At 41.4% G+C, this 19,659-nt stretch overlaps 1 protein-coding gene and 1 pseudogene across 12 annotated transcripts in view; both read left to right on the plus strand.

Annotated features, from left to right (window-relative positions):
* The window catches only part of ENPP2 (ectonucleotide pyrophosphatase/phosphodiesterase 2), a 226,400-nt gene that overhangs the window by 189,590 nt on the left and 17,151 nt on the right, over positions 1 to 19,659 (plus strand). For 7 of the 12 annotated variants that reach the window (XM_073632184.1, XM_073632183.1, XM_073632188.1 and 4 more), the window contains one exon: positions 8,935 to 8,985. The exons of the other annotated variants lie outside the window; for them this stretch is intronic. In XM_073632184.1, the coding sequence (XP_073488285.1) occupies positions 8,935 to 8,985 (51 nt within the window). The remainder of the gene's footprint in view (positions 1 to 8,934; positions 8,986 to 19,659) is intronic. 12 annotated transcript variants of the gene reach the window in all.
* LOC141146378 (5S ribosomal RNA) lies at positions 18,078 to 18,193 on the plus strand (annotated as a pseudogene).

The following is a 19,659-nucleotide window of genomic DNA, read 5'->3' on the forward strand; positions in this document are numbered from 1 at the left end:
TTTTTCGAATGTGGTAGAAATTGTTCAAATTTGACAGTTTTTTTTGAATGTGGTAGAATTTTTTCGAATTTGATATTTTTTTCGAATGTAGTAAAATTTTTTTTGAATTTGATAGTTTTTTTTGAATGTGGTAGAATTTTTTCGAATTTGATAGTTTTTTTCGAATGTGGTAGAATTTTTTCGAATTTGATAGTTTTTTCGAATGTGTTAGAATTTTTTCGAATTTTATAGTTTTTTTCGAATGTGGTAGAAATTTTTCGAATTTGACAGTTTTTTTTCGAATGTGGTAGAATTTTTTCGAATTTGATATTTTTTTCGAATGTAGTAAAATTTTTTTTGAATTTGATAGTTTTTTTTGAATGTGGTAGAATTTTTTCGAATTTGACAGTTTTTTTCGAATGTGGTAGAATTTTTTCGAATTTGATAGTTTTTTTCGAATTTGTTCGAATTTTTTCGAATTTGATAGTTTTTTCGAATGTGGTAGAATTTTTTCGAATTTGACAGCTTTTTTCGAATGTGTTAGAATTTTTTCGAATTTGATAGTTTTTTTCGAATACGGTCGAATTTTTTCGAATGCGGTCGAATTTTTTCGAATACGAAACGAAACAAATTCCGAAAACGAATGTAATGAATGCAACGAATTTAACTAAACGAATTTAGTTAAATAACGAATCAAAACGAAACTAAACTAAACAAATTTTTTCATCCTGCACATGTCTGGTCGGCCGCCTCATGCTCTGTGTGAGAGGCAGAGTGTGCAGTGGAGGCGGCGCCATCTTGTCCCTCTCCGTCCCGCTCTGTCCTACGATATCGCTCCAGGGATGAGGAGGCTGCGGTGTTCCGTTTTGGTGGCGACATGGCTCGGCAGGCACAGCGGGTCCCCGTGACTCTGATGTGGGGCTCAGGATATCGTTTGGGGTCACAGGATATGTGTGTCAGGATCTACCACGGACGGAGCGTTACTCACACACGTCTTATCCCATTGCCGTCCAGGCCACGCCCCGTGAGGCCTAGTCTTTAGTAGAATAATTTTCCCTGCGGGCTCTGATAATGGGCTCCTGGGACATATTCTAGTTCAGTGCTTTTAGGGCAGGCAAGTGCAAAGGCAGCTTCCACCAAAGGCCTGTTTGTCCTGTTAACCATTCTCATTGAAAGTAAAGGAAAATCCCAAAGTTTGGGTTGTCCCCAGAAAAGTAATAGCAGGGAAATCTTCCAATTTGGACACTAGTTCTGGTGACCTGGGGGGCCCAAAGGGATTCTCTTAATTTGCAGGGGCTTCCTCTCACTTACTCTTTTGGCTATGGGACAGAAAGTGATCGTATATCACCTCCATGGGAGACAGGAGCTGTGCTGTCAAAATTGCATTTTTTAACTGAATTATCTAACCTCTAGTAAAGGATCAGAAAAATGTATACTGTAATTGTGGGGGTTCTAAAATCCTCTGGCAAATCACTCAACCACAGCTAAGGAAATAGTCATATGGTCTATTCTTAGTAAATTGACAATAAAGCATAACCAGAAAGTTAATGGCTCTGCCTGAACACTGCCTTTTACCTTTGTCATGGACAACAGAACTGACCACGTGATTGACATGAGAAGGGTTTTGAATTCTCTTTTTAAAATGTTATTTTAATGGCAAAGGTCTACTTTAGGATTGCGTTGATTTGAGGGTAGGGTACATAGAAGTACAGAGACCTGTAAGAAAAGCTGACATTTTAAACTAAAACAGTTGCAGTTCAATGCAATATTGTCATACAAGAGGGGAGGACATGCAAGCTCACTACTGTATAAGTGGCCCAATCCTTTCTACAAAACTAAATAGTCACATTCCCCTTACCTGGAGGCTCCATGTCTTTAATATTGGCTGCTTTTTGTTGGTGTGATCTTTGTAGCATCCATTTGACACCACAAAAGCAGGATAGAACCTCCGGAGGCCAGGGGTGGGCTAGCATTTCACCCCAGTCCATGGTTAAAATAGGGGGACCGAGAAAGGCTATTGGGTGCAAGTCACGTTTTGTCTTTTTTAAAGTTTTTTTATTGCAGAACAATAAGGTTGTGAGGGTTAGGGGTCCCAGATACCATAGCAGATCACTTACAGACTCTCCAGATCAGTGTCCAGCTTTACAGTGTCAGAACTTTAAGTTGACCCGGCAACACTGTAAGCACCTTCCCAAATTTCAGTGCATCCTCCAAGTCACCAGGCCCTTCTGGGAGACCAGCCTTCTTTCTGGCTCTCTCCAGCAACGGGCCTCCCCTGGGTCTCTTTCTTGGCACAGCTTCCTCCAGACCAGGCAGGACAGCTTCAGGACAAGTTCAGCACTTTTTGGGGCCCAAAACAGGCTATTATGCCTAATAGCATAGCTCCATACAGCAGCACCTCCTTAGGCCTCAGCCCAGGGAAAGATAGAGAGCACATGGCCTGTCTCAAATATTTATATCATCCCCCAGCATGCACCAGTGGCAGTAACTGCCTTCTGGATTGGCTGAAGAAAATATAAATATTCATCACTTTGTTTTGTTTGTGAAATCTATGACCAGTTATACCAGTGATAGCTACTCACAACGGTGAGAAATCGCAAGCCAACTTAAGCTTAGGGAAAAACCAGGTGAAAAACTATACAATCAGTCTGAGCTAACTACAGCCCGGCCAAAAACTAAAATGACATAGTAGCCCCTGTTTAGGACAAGGGGGCTACATCATCTACTTTCACAGGAGCATGTTTAGGATGGATGAACATGAATCTCATCCATTTTCTGTGAATAAGCGTCATATCACAGCACATGCCAAGATGAAGGAGATTGTGGACTCCTTTGTCCCCAATCTCCATCTTCAGCATGCAGTGCAGGCGTAAACCGGGTCTATTGATGTCCTCATAAAATGCACCTGTCACTACCCTTATATATTGAAACATAGTTTGTCAGCTTCCTTATGACAATAATAGGTACATTAACATAATTCAAGCAAAAATGTAAATAAAAAAAAAATAGGAAAAAAAAAAAAGCCAAACACTTTAGAAAAATGTGTGACTCAGGTGACATTTAAGTCTTGCATAAAAATAATGTTAAAGGTACAAATGCAAGTTGCCTATTTACAATTTTATCTAAGTTTGGTTGACACAGTTTAGCAAAAGCGCACACATACACATATCTGATAATTTAGTACAGTACCATATTTTGTGTTTAGCAGGATTTATTTAAGACTGTTACATTTTTATTCACGTTCAATTTTCATTCACTTATAATACTCACAAAAATATAAAATTTTCCACACATTTTTGTTACGGTCATGGAACATTTAAAATCATCAGTAATATTATTGAATACAATATACTTCCTGCGCTTCTATAAACTTTATGATTTTGGGGTATCTTTTCTATACTTTCTATTGTGTGATGAATGTAAAAAGTAGGTTTGTCCATCTGCAGCTACAACATTGAAAATTTTAAATTGGTTTCTACTGGAGGAGAAGGATCGATTTTGAAGTGTAGTTCTTTTTTCTCTTTATATTGCTGGTAGCTTTTAGACATGTATGTATTGGGTGTTTTAGTATTTAAAAATGTGTCTACCCAAAACTGTTCTACTGGCATCTGTTTCTGGTAAAGAGTTAAACCATCTGTCAATTTCCTAAATCTCATAGATTCTATTGGTCAAATTCTTTGTCCGGGCTCTTTGTGGCCATTACTTAGGGCTCCCACTCCCCCTGTAGGTTTCATTATTTATTTTATATTCTGAAGATGCTGGAACTCACAAGATGAGCAGAAACACCAAAAACTCCAAGGATAGGAGTCGGGCAGGCAACAATGGCATGTGGCAATCCCCGTTAGCACATTCATGAGATATTAGAAGTGAGGCCCTGACAGTGCCTACCAGGTTCCTCATTTATCTAAAATCTCACATGTGCACTTATCCTTTTAAACACAGTTATGATTAAGTGGTAAGCTTGGCTACCAAAGAAATAATGGCTTTTTTAGTATTCACATTAGAAAGTCTATTGTTAAACTCACATAAACTCTTAAAGTATTCAGTATAACCCTCTTCTATGTTTATGTCCATTGACAAGTCTCTGTTTTCAATGGACTGCTGACCCTGGTCGAGGGGGAAAGTAAAACCTGGTGGGTTGTTGGGTGGACAACTTTTGTTAAAAAAAAATCTTAATCCACCATCTATGAGAAGTCAGTTCTATATTACTTAAATGTGATTTAAATTATGAGAAGAAAACAAATTATTTTTATTATTATTCAAGGTTTATATAGCGCCAACAGTTTGCTCAACCCTTTACAAAATGAAGGCAGACATTACAGTTACAATACAACTTGGCACAAGAAGAATCAGAGGGCCCTGCTCATTAGAGCTTGAAATCTAAGAGGGAGGGTCAAGTGATACAAAGGGTAATAACTGCGGGGCATAAGTTGATAGAGAAAGTAAAAACACAGTGTATTAGTTAGAAACAGGATAGGCTTCTTTAAACAGAAGGGTTTTCAGGGATCATCTAAAGATGGATAGATTGGGAGGTTGTCGGACAGATTGGGGTAGGGAGAAGTTCAGGAGGCGATCATGGGGGGAGGTGACGAGGAAGCTGAAGAGCAGGAGGTCTTGGGAGGACTAAGAGAGTAGTTTGAATGATATTTTGTGATGTAGCTGGGGGAAGAGTTGTGGATGGCTTTGTAAGAAGTTATTAGTACTTTGAAATTAATTCGTTGGGTGAGCAGAAGCCAATGGAGGGATTGGCAGAGAGGGGTACTAGACACTGAACAGTTGGTAAGATGGATGAGTTTGGCAGCAGCATTCATGATAGACTGAAGGGGGGATAGCCTATGTAAAGGTAATCCAATGAGTAGGAAGTTGCAGTAGTAGCTGTATTACCCCAAAGCTGCTGACTATACAAATGCTTATAAATAACTAATCTTGCATGGCTGTGAAGAGAGACCTCTAATGACTAATCTACAATAATGAACATGTACACTCACTTCATTTTGTGTTTCTTTTACATTAAATCTATCTCTTGCTTGTTGACTACCCTTGTCTATCCATTTATATGTTCCATATATGTTCCATATATGTATGTTATATGTTTGTTTCATGTGCATTTGTCCTTGATGTATACGTATTTCATTTTATAGGTCCTCCTACCTTACCACCCAGTCATTATGTGGAGTCCATCTACTGTACATTTAATAGCATTTATGTACAAAATGTGGGAACCCTTCCAAAGCATTTTTTGTTTGGTGTAAAGTAGAGATTAATTAAACTCTGTTTTCTCTAATGCTGTGTCCCATTTTAGGAAATTTCCCTTAACGAGTTCACTTTAATTGCAGACCCTCCAGTGGTTTATAGTTGTACTACTTTTCCCCACTACACTTCCCTTCCCCACCGCTCTTATTTGACTTCCTTTACCTTTTGGGTATGGGGGAGCCTGTGACTCACTCTTCTTCTGCCCATGTGGTGACTCTGATGATTGTTGATTGGCTGCTAGTGTTGGGCTCAGGCGTGTTTGGGATTGTAGTCCCAACCCATTTGAGCAATCCCGCCAGGAAGCCAACACTGCACACAGCCAATCATAGGCAGCGAAGCATTTCCCGGTCCACAGCTGCACAGACCGGGAAATGCCTCACTGACCATAACTGGCGGTGTGCAGTGTCAGCTTTCTGGCGGAATTGCTCAGGTGGGTTGGGATGATGATCCCGAAAAAGCCTGAGCCCAGTGCTGTCACTTGGGAGCGGGGTTAAAGGGTTAGTTTTCCATTTCCAAAAAACTACCTCGGCAGATAAGGACTATCTGTAGAGAATAAAAACAAACTGTGCATCACTAAGAGATCCCTAGCTGGTACTCTTCACTTTCAGCATCAGAGGAGGGAGCTCTCAATTGCTGAACTCCAAGCTACTGCATCAGGAAAGAGAGAGTGCCTGTGATGGTGAAGGTGAACAGTAACAGCTAGGCTTTTCTTAGCAACGTCCTAGAACTTTTCCAGTCAGGCTTCATGAGATATGTGAATGGCCTACACTGATAGCAAGGACACTATTGAAGTTTAGTTAGAGCTGCACGGCTTGTTTTTATTTCCAGATGTCCCTTATTTGCATGGGCAGTTTTTTGGTAAAAGTGAACTATCCCTTTAAAGGACTCAGCCCTGTGTAAGCTCCAAGCCTGTGTTTCCTCCTTTTGGAAAGTAAATATAAGCTGCTTGTCATTAAAGGGCACTTGTCGCTTTTCCTGGCTAGGACAATGCCCAAGTTTATTTTAAAGGACAACTATACATTTAGTACAGTTGTCCTTTAATCCGATGGTCATCAACCCTGTCCTCAGGGCCCACTAACAGGCCAGTTTTGCAAGATAACTGAAATACATCACAGGTGATATCATTTGCTGCTCAGTGATTGCAGTATTCTAGTCTGCATCTCCCCAAGGTAATACATAAAACCTGGCCTGTTAGTGGGCCCTGAGGACAGGGTTGATGACCACTGCTTTAATCTATCCCCACACTACCCTGAGTGCAGCCTACCTGGTAACATATTTATCGTTGTCCTCATTCCAGTGATCTTTACTGCATGGCCCCATCTGGTGCTACACGTGCTTTGTATTAAAAACATCCCTGTCTGGTTCCTGTGCATGAGCACCATGGCCCTATTTTATTCCTTTTGGTGTTTTCACTGGGTAGGTTGCACTCAAGAGGGTGGGAGTTAAGGGACAACTGTTTCAGGTACCGTTGTCCTTTAAAGCCCAACTCCAGAGACTTTTATTTTTTAAAAACCTTATAATATTAATAATATATTTTCTATAACACACATTTAATCCATAAGTCATAATTTTACTTAAATAGCTGCTTCTAAGCTCAACTGAGCTGGCACCAGAAAGCACAGGGAAGCCATTTTTCCAGCTCCAAATAGGAGTGTTGATTGCCACTTTAAAGTGGAACTGCAACGCATCTGAGCACCACTAACCAAAAACACTATTGAATTCATTGTTAATATTTAAAGCAAACTCATCCATCCATCCATGTCTCCATGCTTTATTTTGCTGAGAATTCATTTTGAAAAACACCCCCTGGCATTTATGGCAGTGACCATCTTTTGAGTAAGGGCAGATGATTCATGTAGCATTTACTTCCTGGAATGCATCTTCCCTTAGCTCAGGCATTGGCTGAGATCAGAACCCTCCCTCTCCTCTGGAAGACTCCTGGGATGTATGGTATCATTTGCCTAGGCATGGAAACTAGGAAGTAATGGAAGAAATGTAAAAAAAAAAAAGTTTAAAACCAGTAAATATGATATACTGAAAGTGGAGTTCCACCCAAAATTGGAACTTCCGCTTATCTGCTCCCCCCCCTCCTCCACTGCCACATTTGGCACCTTTCAGGGGGGAGCAGACCTCCGGGAGAAAGCGTTGCCGCACCGTCCCTCGGGAGTTCGGCCTCCTTCCTCCGCCACCGGGCCAGTAACAAAGCGCAGCGCGCATGCGCAGTAGGGAACCAGCTGTGAAGCAGAAAGGCTTCACTGCCGGTATCCCTTAGCGGCGATGGCGGCGGCAGCACTTGACAGCAGATCTGAAAATTGACTGAGTTGCCAACATCGCGGGCTTCATGGACAGGTAAGTGTCCATATGTTAAAATTAATTTTTTTTTTCCCCCATGCGGAACCCCTCTTTATTTACAAATGCTAACCGCCTAATGGTGCATACACACGGTCGGAATTTCCGTCAAAAAAAGTGTGATGGGAGCTTTTGGTCGGATATTCTGACCGTGTGTATGCTCCATCCAACTTTTTCTGTCTGAATTTCCGGCAGCAAAAGATTGAGAGCTGGTTCTCTATTTTTCCGACGGAAAAAGTTCTTGACGGAAATTCTATTCGTCTGTATGCAATTCCGACGTGCAAAAAACCCTGCATGTTCAGAAACAATTAGATGCATGCTCGGAAGCATTGAACTTCATTTTCTCGGCTCGTCGTAGTGTTGTACGTCACCGCGTTCTTGACGGTCGAAAGTTCAGAAAACTTTTGTGACCCCGTGTTGTATGCAAGCCAAGCTTGAGCGGAATTCCGGCGGAAAAACCGCTCGTGTGTACAGGGCATAAGTATTAAAAATATTAATTGAAAGAGTGAAGTTTCGCAACGAAGTGCTGAAGCCTGCTAGCAGCTTGTTTAAAGTGACAATCAGTACTCCCATTAGGATCCGTGTTCATCATTTACAAACTGAAGCTGAATGGTGCTTTAAAAACAGTTAAAAAGCTTTCTGAAAGCTCTGCAAATGATATTTTTTCAAAGCTTGCTGTTCACACTGCTCTTATACAAGCTGAAGCCTCAGTGAAACAAAGGAACGGCTATTAAATAATAAAAAAATCAGTTATGGATTAAACATGAGCCATAGCAAATATTAGGTTTAAAAAAAAATTTAAAAACGCTGTGCTTGAAGTTGAGCTTACATTTTACAAAACACATTTCCCTTAACTTTTGGGTTTTACAGTAATTTCTTCTGGCTACTAAAAAAAAAAAATCCCTATTCTATCTAAATATGCCCCATTTTGACTGTACGCCAATGTTTGCACCTACATTATGATACCAAAGTAGCCCTGTAAAATCCCATGTACTATATTTTGCTACTGAAGTATTTGTTATTTTCACATCCTAGCCAAAAATAAATTAAGAAAATATATTTTCATTTGTCTAAATAATGTCATCTGTTCTTTGTCAAACTGTTATAACTACTCTAATACGAGAACCCTTAAACCGTAAACTGAAACACAAATAATCTTATTTAAAAGCTACAGCTGTCCAATTGGGGGAAATAAATCCCATTATGGCTGGGAAGTAAGTTGTTGCCCATAAAACAACCTCTAGATAGCTCTTGATTTCTTTTTGGCTACGAGGCATGAGAATGTGTGAACTATAAAGTATAAAAGGACAATATTTTCAATTTTCAGCAGAAAACTTTTTGTTTCTCTTATAGTATGCCAGGTCCGGTCCCCAGGGTTCCTCTAAAGTCAGGTCAAAGGGGATGGTTAGTATATTTCCTCCTCCTTTATTTTTCATGGTAGAGACTGTCTTTAGTTAAACTTTAGCTGACATTTTACCAATCAGGAGGAAAAATAAACCCTTTGCAATTGAGTAACCAAACACTGCCTCCAGCATGGAGCAATTTACTCTTATCTCTTGTTGTCTTCTGTGTTTCTCAGTCACTCCACTTATGTTTGTCAGCACCAGATGTCCAACTATCAGTGTTTAAACTGCTTTTGATTAATTTTGAGGTTTGTCCTCGTGCAGTGCTCCGTGTCTACCATTTCCTCCTTGTGGTTTTGTGTTTCATGTTGCTTACTATGTGATCTTCCTGCATTAAAAAAGGACACAATCTCCTTGTTATAAAAAAAACTCTTTTGGCCTCCACTCATACAAACAGAAATATGAAGCTAATAGAGGTTGACGCTCAGACTTGAAATATTTAAAACATTTTAATTCTCCATGAAACCAACACCATTGCTCAATGTAGTAAAGCTATCTGCAGACTCCAGGTTTCATGGCTTGTTCTACAAATATTGAGAAATGTGCATGTCTGGCCTATGGGAAAGGTAGGGGAGCACTTGAGGCAAAACTGTATTAAGCTCTTCGTCAAATAAAATTGCTTGTTTAGGGGGTGTTTGCTGGGGTCAGGTAGGTTGTTGTCCAATTTAACTGGCTGGTGAAGTTCTTTCTCTCTCTGTAGGTGTCACAATATATAAAAAATGTCTTCCTATTTTTATTTAAAACAATTTGCCAAATGAATGGGAAGATGTCCAAAAGAAATCTACCTCCAGCCTTATACCCACCTGTCTCTGTTTCATTGCCTTAGTGGTTGTTTATTGCTGAATTGGGGACATATGAGTAGAAGACTGACTGGGGTCAGGGGAAATTGCATTTCAGTTCTTTGGGTGAATTTCCAAAGCTGGTAAGTGCTGTTGTTACCGGGTGCATGACTACAGATCATGGGGCCCCATTGCAGTATTTTGATGGAGCCCCCCCAGAGACCTCTCTCTGTGGAACCTACAGTAACTCAAGGACAGGCAGTAGAAGAGCTGACAGCATAGTCAGTACACCAGACCTGGTAATAATTTGTCTAGGAAGATTAGCATACTATTCCGGCCTCATCCTATTAGTCTCTTTCTACATATCAGATCCCATGTCTTTAGGCCTTCATGTAAATTTTAAGTCTTCCCACTGCTACAGGCAGCAAATCCTAAATGGGGTAGACTATTAAAAAATAAACATTGCCTAACACCTCTCTGACACCCCTCTGACAGGATAGCAGGGCTAGCATTTCACCCCAGGGCTGAGTCCATGGCTAAAATGGGGGGGCAAGAAAAGATATTGGACGCCAGTCACTTTGGTCTTTTTAAATTTTTATTGCAGAACAGTGAGGGTTAGGGGTCACAGATACTGTAGCAGATCACTTACAGATCAACTTTAGGTCCAGATCAAACATCTTCAGGGCCACTTCAGCACCTTAGGCCTCAAAACAGGCTATTGGGCCTAACAGCGGAGCTCTATCCAGCAGCAGCTCCCCAGTCCTCAGCCCAGGGCAAGAGTGAGCACATAGTCTGTTCCAAATATTTATACCATCCCCTAGCATGCACCGGTGGCTTAAAACTTGTACTGGGTTGGCTGAAGGAAACATAAATATTAATAACTCAGTTTTTGTTTGTGAAATCTCAAACCATGACCAGTGACTGGCAACAGTGAGAAATCACAAGCCAACTTAAGCTTAGAGAAAAACCAGGTGAAAAACTATAAATCAGTCTGAACTAACTACAGCCCAGCTAAAAACTAAATTGCATAGTAGTAGCCCCTGTTTAGGACAAGGGGGTCACACTTGTAGTAGCAATAATAACCAGCAGGATATTTTATATTATTGTGTAGTTCTTGGTGTTACTGCATACATTTACTCTATAATCCAAATATAGGCCTTTTAAAGGGGTTGTAAAGGTTTGCATTTTTTTTAAAATAAAAATAATAAACATGTTCTACTTAACTTACCTGCTCTGTTAAATGGTTTTGCACAGAGCAGTCCCAATCCTCTTCTTTTGGGGTGCCCTGCCGGTGCTCCTGGCTCCTCCCCTTCATCAGGTCCCCCCACAGAGGGCCACTTTCCCTGGGGGCACCCGAGTCCTGTTGCTGCGTCCATTGACACAGACAGCAGGACTCGGCCCCGCTTTCATGACACTGGACTTGATTGACGGCAGCGGGAGCCGATGGCTCCTGCTGCTATCAATCTGTCCAGTGAGGACAGAGACAGCAGCAGCTTTCACTTTAAGCTTATACAGTGAATGCTGTGTGAAACGAAAATGAAGTACTTAATGACAGCCAGCACTCTGTTGGAAAAAAAAAACAACCATTACCAGAATCATTGTCATCACCCATCTACAGTATATGTTAACCCAGCCTTTTTCAACCAGGGTGCCTTCAGGCCTTGGCAAAATGCCTAAAATTTGCCCAAAAATTGTACATAAACCAACAGGTGGAGCAAGCCTGCCATTTAGTTACACAAAGCCACAAAATTTCATTGTGCACAATTACAACCATTCAGTTGCCGGCATCCTAACAACCAATTACGTCATTGGTTGATAAGGAGGATGTCAGGCGCCTAGACAGCATCCTTGTTTGCTACTCCTTTGCACCTCTCTGTCAGCACTGGGGTCACATTGGCTGAGCGAGGGGAAAAAAAACTTGGGGAGAAGAGAAAAATTGAACTACTAGTTCATACCAGTGTGCAAAGGTGTACAGTAGTTGCTTTGGAAGACTAAATCATTTTTAACATCAGGTGTCCTATGTGTGTGGATGTTGCTTCCTTATGTAAAACTATTCGTTTATTTTTTTACACCTTAGAATGGGGTGCCTCGAAATTGTGCAGAACTTCAAAGGGTGCCTTGACTGAAAAAAGGTTGAGAAACACTGGGGTTTATTTACTAAAGGCAAATCCACTGTGCAATACAATTGCACTGCAAGTGCACTTGGAAGTACAGTCACTGTAGAACTGGGGGCAAGATCTGAAATGAAGGGAAGCTCTGCTGATTTCTATCATCCAATCGTGTACAATTAAAAATGCTGTTTATTTTCCTTGCATGTCCCCCTCAGATCTACAGTGACTACACTTCCAAGTGCACTTGCAGTGCAATTGTAGTATGCAGTGGATTTGCTTTTAGTAAATAAGCCCCATTGTGTTGGCCCCATCCTGTCCTTGATCTGACCTGTACAGTATAATAATCCCTCATCTACCTTATTCTGCACATCTGTACATGAACCCCTTAATCTCCATACGCCCATGGTATGTGACCCATACATTAACCCCTTCACCTCCTGATCCCTCTGTGTATGACATGTACATTTTATGCATCTAGTGCACCATTTCCAAGCTCCCTGTTTTAACTCCCTCAATACTGGTATGTTTAATGTCTAAGAAATTGTGGCAAAAAATCAGATCACCGTGGGGCATCTACTATGCAAAAGGTGATAATTTCGGTGGTGCTTTTGTTTTTTTAGTTGTTTGGCCTTTTTTCCTTTTATATAGTAGAACATAAAAAATCTCAATGATTATTAAATTCAGCAATTCTGTCTAAATGACAAAAAAAAGATATAAAATTAATTTGGGTACAGTAAAAACCGAAATGGCCTGCACTTCTTTGCTGGAAGGGGATTTAATAAGCTGGTCATCAAAACTTTCTGCTATTTGGCCGGACAGAATGTAGTAAAATTTCTGGTGGCAATAAATCTACACTGCCAAGACCACTAAACAAAACTGATAAAGCTATGATGCATCTAAGGTCAGCTCTTCTACACTGCAAGCTTTATAGTTAAATTTTCTTCAACAACCTTCCAGATGAGGCCCCCTCCTACCTCCAAGTCTCATAGCAGAGGCATGGGATGTTCTGGCTTTTTTTCCGCCACTGGCTACCAATGGCAGGCAGACTAATCCCTGCCCTTCATTCTCAGAGAGGTATCTGCCTAAGAGCTCCTACTCGCGTACGGCAGCCCTTGCTGTCCCTCTGAAAAGCAACCCACGGTGGAGAGGCGGTTGGGAGGCAATATGTCACCTCACCACATGTTTTAACACTCCAAAAGGTTGCACCATCACAACCGCGTGCATTGCACATGGTTTTAGGATGGTTGGGCTGCGGCCCCATTAATCTGAATGTGCCGTTTTGCGACGAGGGTTTAAACTTTTGTCGTGTCCAGGAAGCAAAGAATTGTCCTTAATTCACAGCTCATTCTCCTGCTTTTACTGCTCCTGGCTGCATGTCTGAAGGAAGCCTAACTGGGTAAAAGGTTGTAAGTGCTGGTAATTCTTCAGATTTTTTCATCAAAATTATCAATTATTTTGTGTTCGATATAATTTCCAGTATACCAATGATAGCATGAAATTTGAAGCACGCACAGTCTTAAACAGAGGGCAGTACCGCTTACTAGTGAGACTTGTGGACAGAATAGAGTAAACGTACAAGAATGAGAAGCAGATGTTGTCTCAGTACAACTTGTTTGATTTATTTAAGATGGATAATGAAAAGCCTGTAGAGAGGAAAGTAAAGCCCATGTGAGATTTAACAGAATATATAAATACTATCCTCCAATGATCAACCTCATACAACACACAACTGCTGAGCCTTAAGAAGACAGATTCTAGGTTGTTTTTTTGCCAGTACATTATTTTTTTTTATTGTGTTTCTATTCTATTCTATTTTATGCTTACAATTTTTTTGCTATTTATATATCGCCTGCACATTTCATAGGCCATTAAGGAACCAACAGATATAAGATGCTCTTGTCAAATCTGGCAAGTTACAATTGACTTGGGAAATGACTGTTTGTGTTTATACTGTCTCCAACATTTCCAGACATGTCAAGGTCAACCTATCATAGGGATCTTGTCCGAACTGGCAGGTTACCGTTGGATTGAGAAACCATAAGCATCAACACATGGCCAGTTCAAAATGTGCATGGTCATGGAATGATCTTTTGGCAGTAGGATCAAGCCTACCCATCCAACCGCTAACTAATATCTGTAGATAGTTTTTTCAGAACGTATTGAACCACTTTTATCCCCTATTTAATCACCTGATCTGGCTTATCTCAGAGGGGAAATTAAATGTGTATCCAAACCTAAGAACATATTGCAGCTTACCAGTCTCTAGATGTGGTGGCTACATTAGTTTTATTTTTTTCCAGCTTTCTGTTCCTTTATTTCACATGGGAATCCTATCTGTAACATGTCTCCTTTTCAATTCTCAGTCACTGTACTACATATATAAAATTAAATAGGGAATGGTTTTTGGATTCCCCATATTTAAATTATAATTATGTATTATCTTGTCTGTTCCTATAATTAGCTAGTCTATCAAAGCTCTAATAATATTAATGGTGATTATATAACAACAATATTGGCTATAAAAATAAACACAATGCTCAATGAAGCAGATGCCCTTATTTATTCACAAAGAAAGTAGAAAACTAACATAGAAAACTAAAAGAATAGTACAGAGCACATAAAATAAGAGCAGAGATTATATGTTATGCAAGTCCTTCCTAAGTGTTCTAAATGTTCGCTGGGCTCCAGGAGAAAGGGGGGGGGGCCTTCATCATTGGCCCTAATTTCTTTAATCGTACATCACGGGACACAGCCATAGTAATTACTATGCGTTATAATCCACCTTCAGGTGCTGGACACTGGCACACCCTAAACAGGAAGTTGCCTCCCTATATAACCCCTCCCATACCGGGAGCATCTCAGTTTTTTTGCCAGTGTCTAAGGTGTTGGTCATGAGTGAAGCTGTGCTGAGCTCCCCTGGAGCAATCCTTGCTGTGGCTAGCTATGCAGCCGGATTCATTCAAAGTGTCTTTTAGGCCAAATTGAATGGTGCCCGTGCCTCGTATCTGAAGAAACAACGTTTTGCTTGTAAACGCTTCTCTTTTTAGAGAGCTGGACCCCGGGATCCAGTACTTTTGGTATTAAGGCCATATAGTTTCACTGGCGGGGTGCTATTACAGGTCCAGGATTGTGGGTTCCCCGAGGGTTCCCGGTTCCTGAAGGTTTGTTAACGGAACCCATTGTGAAGGGTGAAGATAGGGTCTGTTGGTTTTACCACAGAAAACCCTGCGGCGCGAAAGGGAAGTGGAGTTTTCTAATGAACCTTTAAAATTTTCTTATGAAATGTCTCCTTTAAAGTAAATGTTGTCATGCCTAAGTGTCACCACTGGGGGCTGTATTGAGCATGTACCTTCTCGTGCTTTGCTCAGAGATCGCGCTGTGTCACAGAAGCAGCAGACTTTTTCCTCCAGCTAGCAGGCAGACCTCCAGTAAGTTTGGGGGGTTTTGATTCCCCCAGACACCCCCACCTGGGCTGAACTCTTCCCCTCTTCATGAAGCTGAGTATAAGGGAAAACTGAAAACGATTGGCAATGCCGTTTTCTTTCACCACCCCTACTCGGCGGCAGCTTCCAGGTCTCCTCCACGCCGTCCCTCACTCACAAGCCAATCCCGTCGGATCGGAGGCCCATGTTTGCTCGGGAAAACTTTTTTTTTTAAAAAGAAAGGAGGGGCGCGATGCGAGGTGGGGGGCAGGGCTTAGCGCGGCATTGGTGTCCTCCAACGTGGGAGTGTGTTTTTAAAAAAAAAACAAATCCATTTGTGTTGGCTGCAAAATTGTCAGAGAGACATAAGAGGAGCATGAAAGAGGTTTTAGTGACACAGGCTTTTCCTATTTGACACATTTACTATTTGCATCAGGCTGAGCATTAATAGTAACGGCAGTGGCTGACTATTGCTCAAGCAGTGGATGCGATTTCTTCTGGTAGTACCTCTGCTTTGTGCATCAGGCTAAGGTCAGACGGGGGGTTGAAACACCCCCAAAAAAGAGCTAAAAGGGTCTCCCTCAAGCTCTGGAAAGCCTACTCATTTCTACAAATGGCATCCTCCCCTAAGAGAGGGTGGCTGGTCAAAATGATCATCAGGGCCATGAAATGTTTGCAACTGTTTTCAACACTGCAGCCCCTGTTTATTTTACTAAAAAGATCTTTTGTTCTCAGCCATTATAGGTTTAAAAAAAAAAAAAAAGTTTAGCGGCTTTAATCGCATCCCACTGTAGGTCAAAATGTGACAGGTTCTCTTCCATTGCCCAGGACCCTCAAACTGAGGAACTATGGGCGGGAGAAGACTAATTCCCTCAGGGGACCGTGGTGAGGCTGATGACTCCTCTTCTGAGGTGTCAAATGCGGGAGAATCAGCTGTTTCAATCTTAGGATTGATGATGCAATTTCTTGCTGAATGGTCTGCTCCACATTTATGTACCCTTAACTGAGTGTTTGGGTTCGCTAAAGCCTCCTCAAGCTGTGCATGCCTTTTCCTGTCCATTCATTGTTGGGACAGATTTTTTGTATCTGAGAGGATCACCCAGATAAGCATTATTTTCCCTCCTAAAAAGTTTTTTCACACTTCCTCATATGGAGGAGAAAATTCACTAAAAGTGGGGTATACCAGCAATTAATACTGCTATATCCTCTGGGAATAAGAGTCTGACTTGTCCGGCAGACAGTGCTCAAATGCTTAGGGATCCAACGGATAAAAAGTTGGAATTCCTATTAAAAAAAACAAAAAAAAAAACACTTTTTTTCTCTAGCAGATTGAGTGTCTCAGCCTGTGCTGACAGTAATTGCTTAATCGTTGAGAGACCAGTTTAAACAGGTGTTCAAGGTTATCCTGCTCAGCAGGCCCAGGATCTGTCAGCTTTATGTTTTCAGTAGTTGCTATGAGAGATTCTATTCTTCAGGCCTTGCGCCCTTCGCTAAGCACCATGCAGAAGCTCCTGATTAGTCTTCCTTTTGCGGTGAAACAGCTATTTGGGGATGTTTTTTGGATAATACATCCAAAGAAATTCTAGTGGAAAGAGTACCCCTTTTGCCATTTAAGAAAAGGAGTAAATGTATTTTCATTTTTATTGCTCCTTCTTCTGTGCCAGGGGCATCAGCCTCCAGGCAGTCACGACGGCTTCCGCAATCAGGTTCAAAAGGTAATCCTAAGGGTTAACCCCAGGGACAAAAGGTCTTGGGGGAGGAAACCTACAAGATACTGAAGCCTTCTTATGAGGAGGCGCCCCCGCTTGCTCAATAGGAGGAATTCTTCTGCAGTTCTCAAGGATCTGGCAGGAAGAGTGTCAAGACGAATGACTATTGACTTCCTCGATAGCTCCAAGGTACAAACTGGAGTTCCAAGAGTTCCCGTCTCCTCGTTTTCTCAGATCAAATGTTCCTAAGGATCCAGAGAGAGTCTTTCTCTCAAGCATTGGACCATCTTTTGGCAAAAAGTGATCATGGTGGCCCCCATGTAAGAGCAGAGGTTGGAGTTTGGTTAAATCCAAATGGACATTCTGGATCTCTAAAATCTAAATTCAATTCCTGAATATAATCACTCTTTTTTTCGCATGGAGTCAATCCAATCAGTTATCTCCATCCTACAAGGAGGAAAACTTCTGGTGTCAATCAACATCAAAGATGCATACCTCCAAATGCCCATTTCCTTGCTCACTAGTATTCTCTATTTTTCAAGGTGGAAAATCTTCATTTTTCAGTGTGTAGCTCTGCTTTCCAGTCTAGTTACTGCACCTTGAGTGTTTACAAAGGTTCTGGCCCCTCTTCTAGCCAGATTAGGGGCCCAAGGTTAACGATTATGGTTTACCTGGACGATCCGTTCTTGATAGTCCAGTCGGTAGCCCGCTTAGACCAAAGTATGGTCACCACATTCAACTACCTGGAATATCTAGGTCTGTTTCTCAGCCTAGGAAAAATCTTCTTTAAAACCATGAAAAGGGCTAAGATACTTGGGTCTGATCATAGGTACACCCAGAAATAGGTATTCTTGCCCCAGGCAAAGATCAGCGCCATAAAGGAACTGATTTAGGTGGTCGAAGCAAGATGAATTCTTCTATTCAACGTTGCATGAGGTTGTTGGGAAACATGGTGGCTTCATTCGAGGCCGTTCCTTATGCTCAGTTTCATTCGAGATTGCTGCAAAACATTTTCCTATCGGCTTGGAACAAAGGGTTCAAGCTCTAGATTCCCAATGTGTCTGACTCCAAAGCCTACGGACACATCAACCTGAAAGCGCCTGATCTCGTCTGATCTTAGAGGCTAAGCAGGGTTGGGCCTGGTTAGCACCCGGATGGACCACCTGGAAATACCGGGTACTGTAGGCTGGGTACAACGGAGACTCAGTTTATGGTTAATATCCAAAAACCTGCAAATAGGAAAATCCTTCCTTCAGTTACCACGGAAGTGGCTTAGATCAGAAATGACCTTGCCCATTATCATTCTAGAAATTCAGGCAGAGCACTTGGTTCTGAGGGCCTGAATGTTCATTTTACGGTATTGTCCTGCCAGGATTCAATCCGACTATGCCACAGCAATGGCCTAGAATTACCAAGGGGACACAAGAAGTTGTGTGGCCCAGAGAAAGGTGAATCATATGCTATCTTTGGCAGAAAACAATATACTTTGCCTATCAGCGGTCTTCATTCTAGGAATAGAAAATCGACTTGAGTCGCCAGCAGTTGCTCCCGGGAAAATGGTTCCTTCACCCCTATATCTTTCTGACAATATGTCAAAGATGGGGGATCCCAGACATAGATCTGTTTACGTCCAAGTTCAACAAAGAAATTGACAACTTTGTGTCAAAAACAAAGAATCCGCTAGCATGCGGAACAGATGCCTTGATATTCCCGTGGAATCGGTTCTCACTGATTTATGCATTCCCTCCTATTCTGCCTGCGTCCACGACTTCTTCGAAGGATCAAGCAGGAAGGGAAGTCGGTGATTCTTGTTGCCTCCAGTGGGGCCCAGGAAATCTTGGCATGCAGTGATCATAAAGATGACAGTAGGGGACCCATGGACCCTATTGCCACGGTCAGACCTTCCCAAAGTCCGGTATTTCATCCTACTTTACAAACGCTAAATTTAATGGTTTGGCTATTGAGACCCACACTCTGAAGAAACGTGGGCTGTCAGGTTCAGTGGTTTCTATCTTGGTTAATGCAAGGGAGCCGGCCTCCATAATTATTTTTTTATATATATATATATATATATATATATATATATATATATATATATAATCTCAATTAAAATATATTATGGAGTTTGGGAAGCATATGTCTCCTGGTGTGAAACCAGGGATTGCACCCCAGGAAAAAGGTCAAAGGTAGAATCCTTGACTTTCTGCAGATGGGGTGAGAAATGAAGCTGGCCTTGAGTGCTTTCTAAGGACAGGTCTCGGCCTTTTCGGTATTATTTCAACGACCACTTGCTTTGCTTCTTTGGGTCGTAACTTTATTCAGGGGGTAACACGGCTTAATCCCTGGTTAGGTCACCCCTGAACCCTTGGGACTTGAATTTAGTTTTTGGCGGCATTGCAAAACATTCTTTTTTTGGACCGATACGACATATTCCCTTGGTCCTTTTTTGACAAGGTAACTATTTTTCTGGTAACAATATCTGCTGCAAGAAGGGTATCAGAATTGGCTGCTTTTTCTTGTAAAAAGCCATATTATTATTGTTCACAAGGATAAGGTAATATAGCGTCCTCATCCTAACTTTTTACCGAAGGTAGTATCAGGTTTTTATCTAAACCAGGATATTGTTCTACCTTCATTTTTTCCAGAACCCTGTT

Source organism: Aquarana catesbeiana, linkage group LG05, assembly GCF_042186555.1.
Source record: "Aquarana catesbeiana isolate 2022-GZ linkage group LG05, ASM4218655v1, whole genome shotgun sequence".
Lineage (NCBI taxonomy): Eukaryota > Metazoa > Chordata > Amphibia > Anura > Ranidae > Aquarana > Aquarana catesbeiana.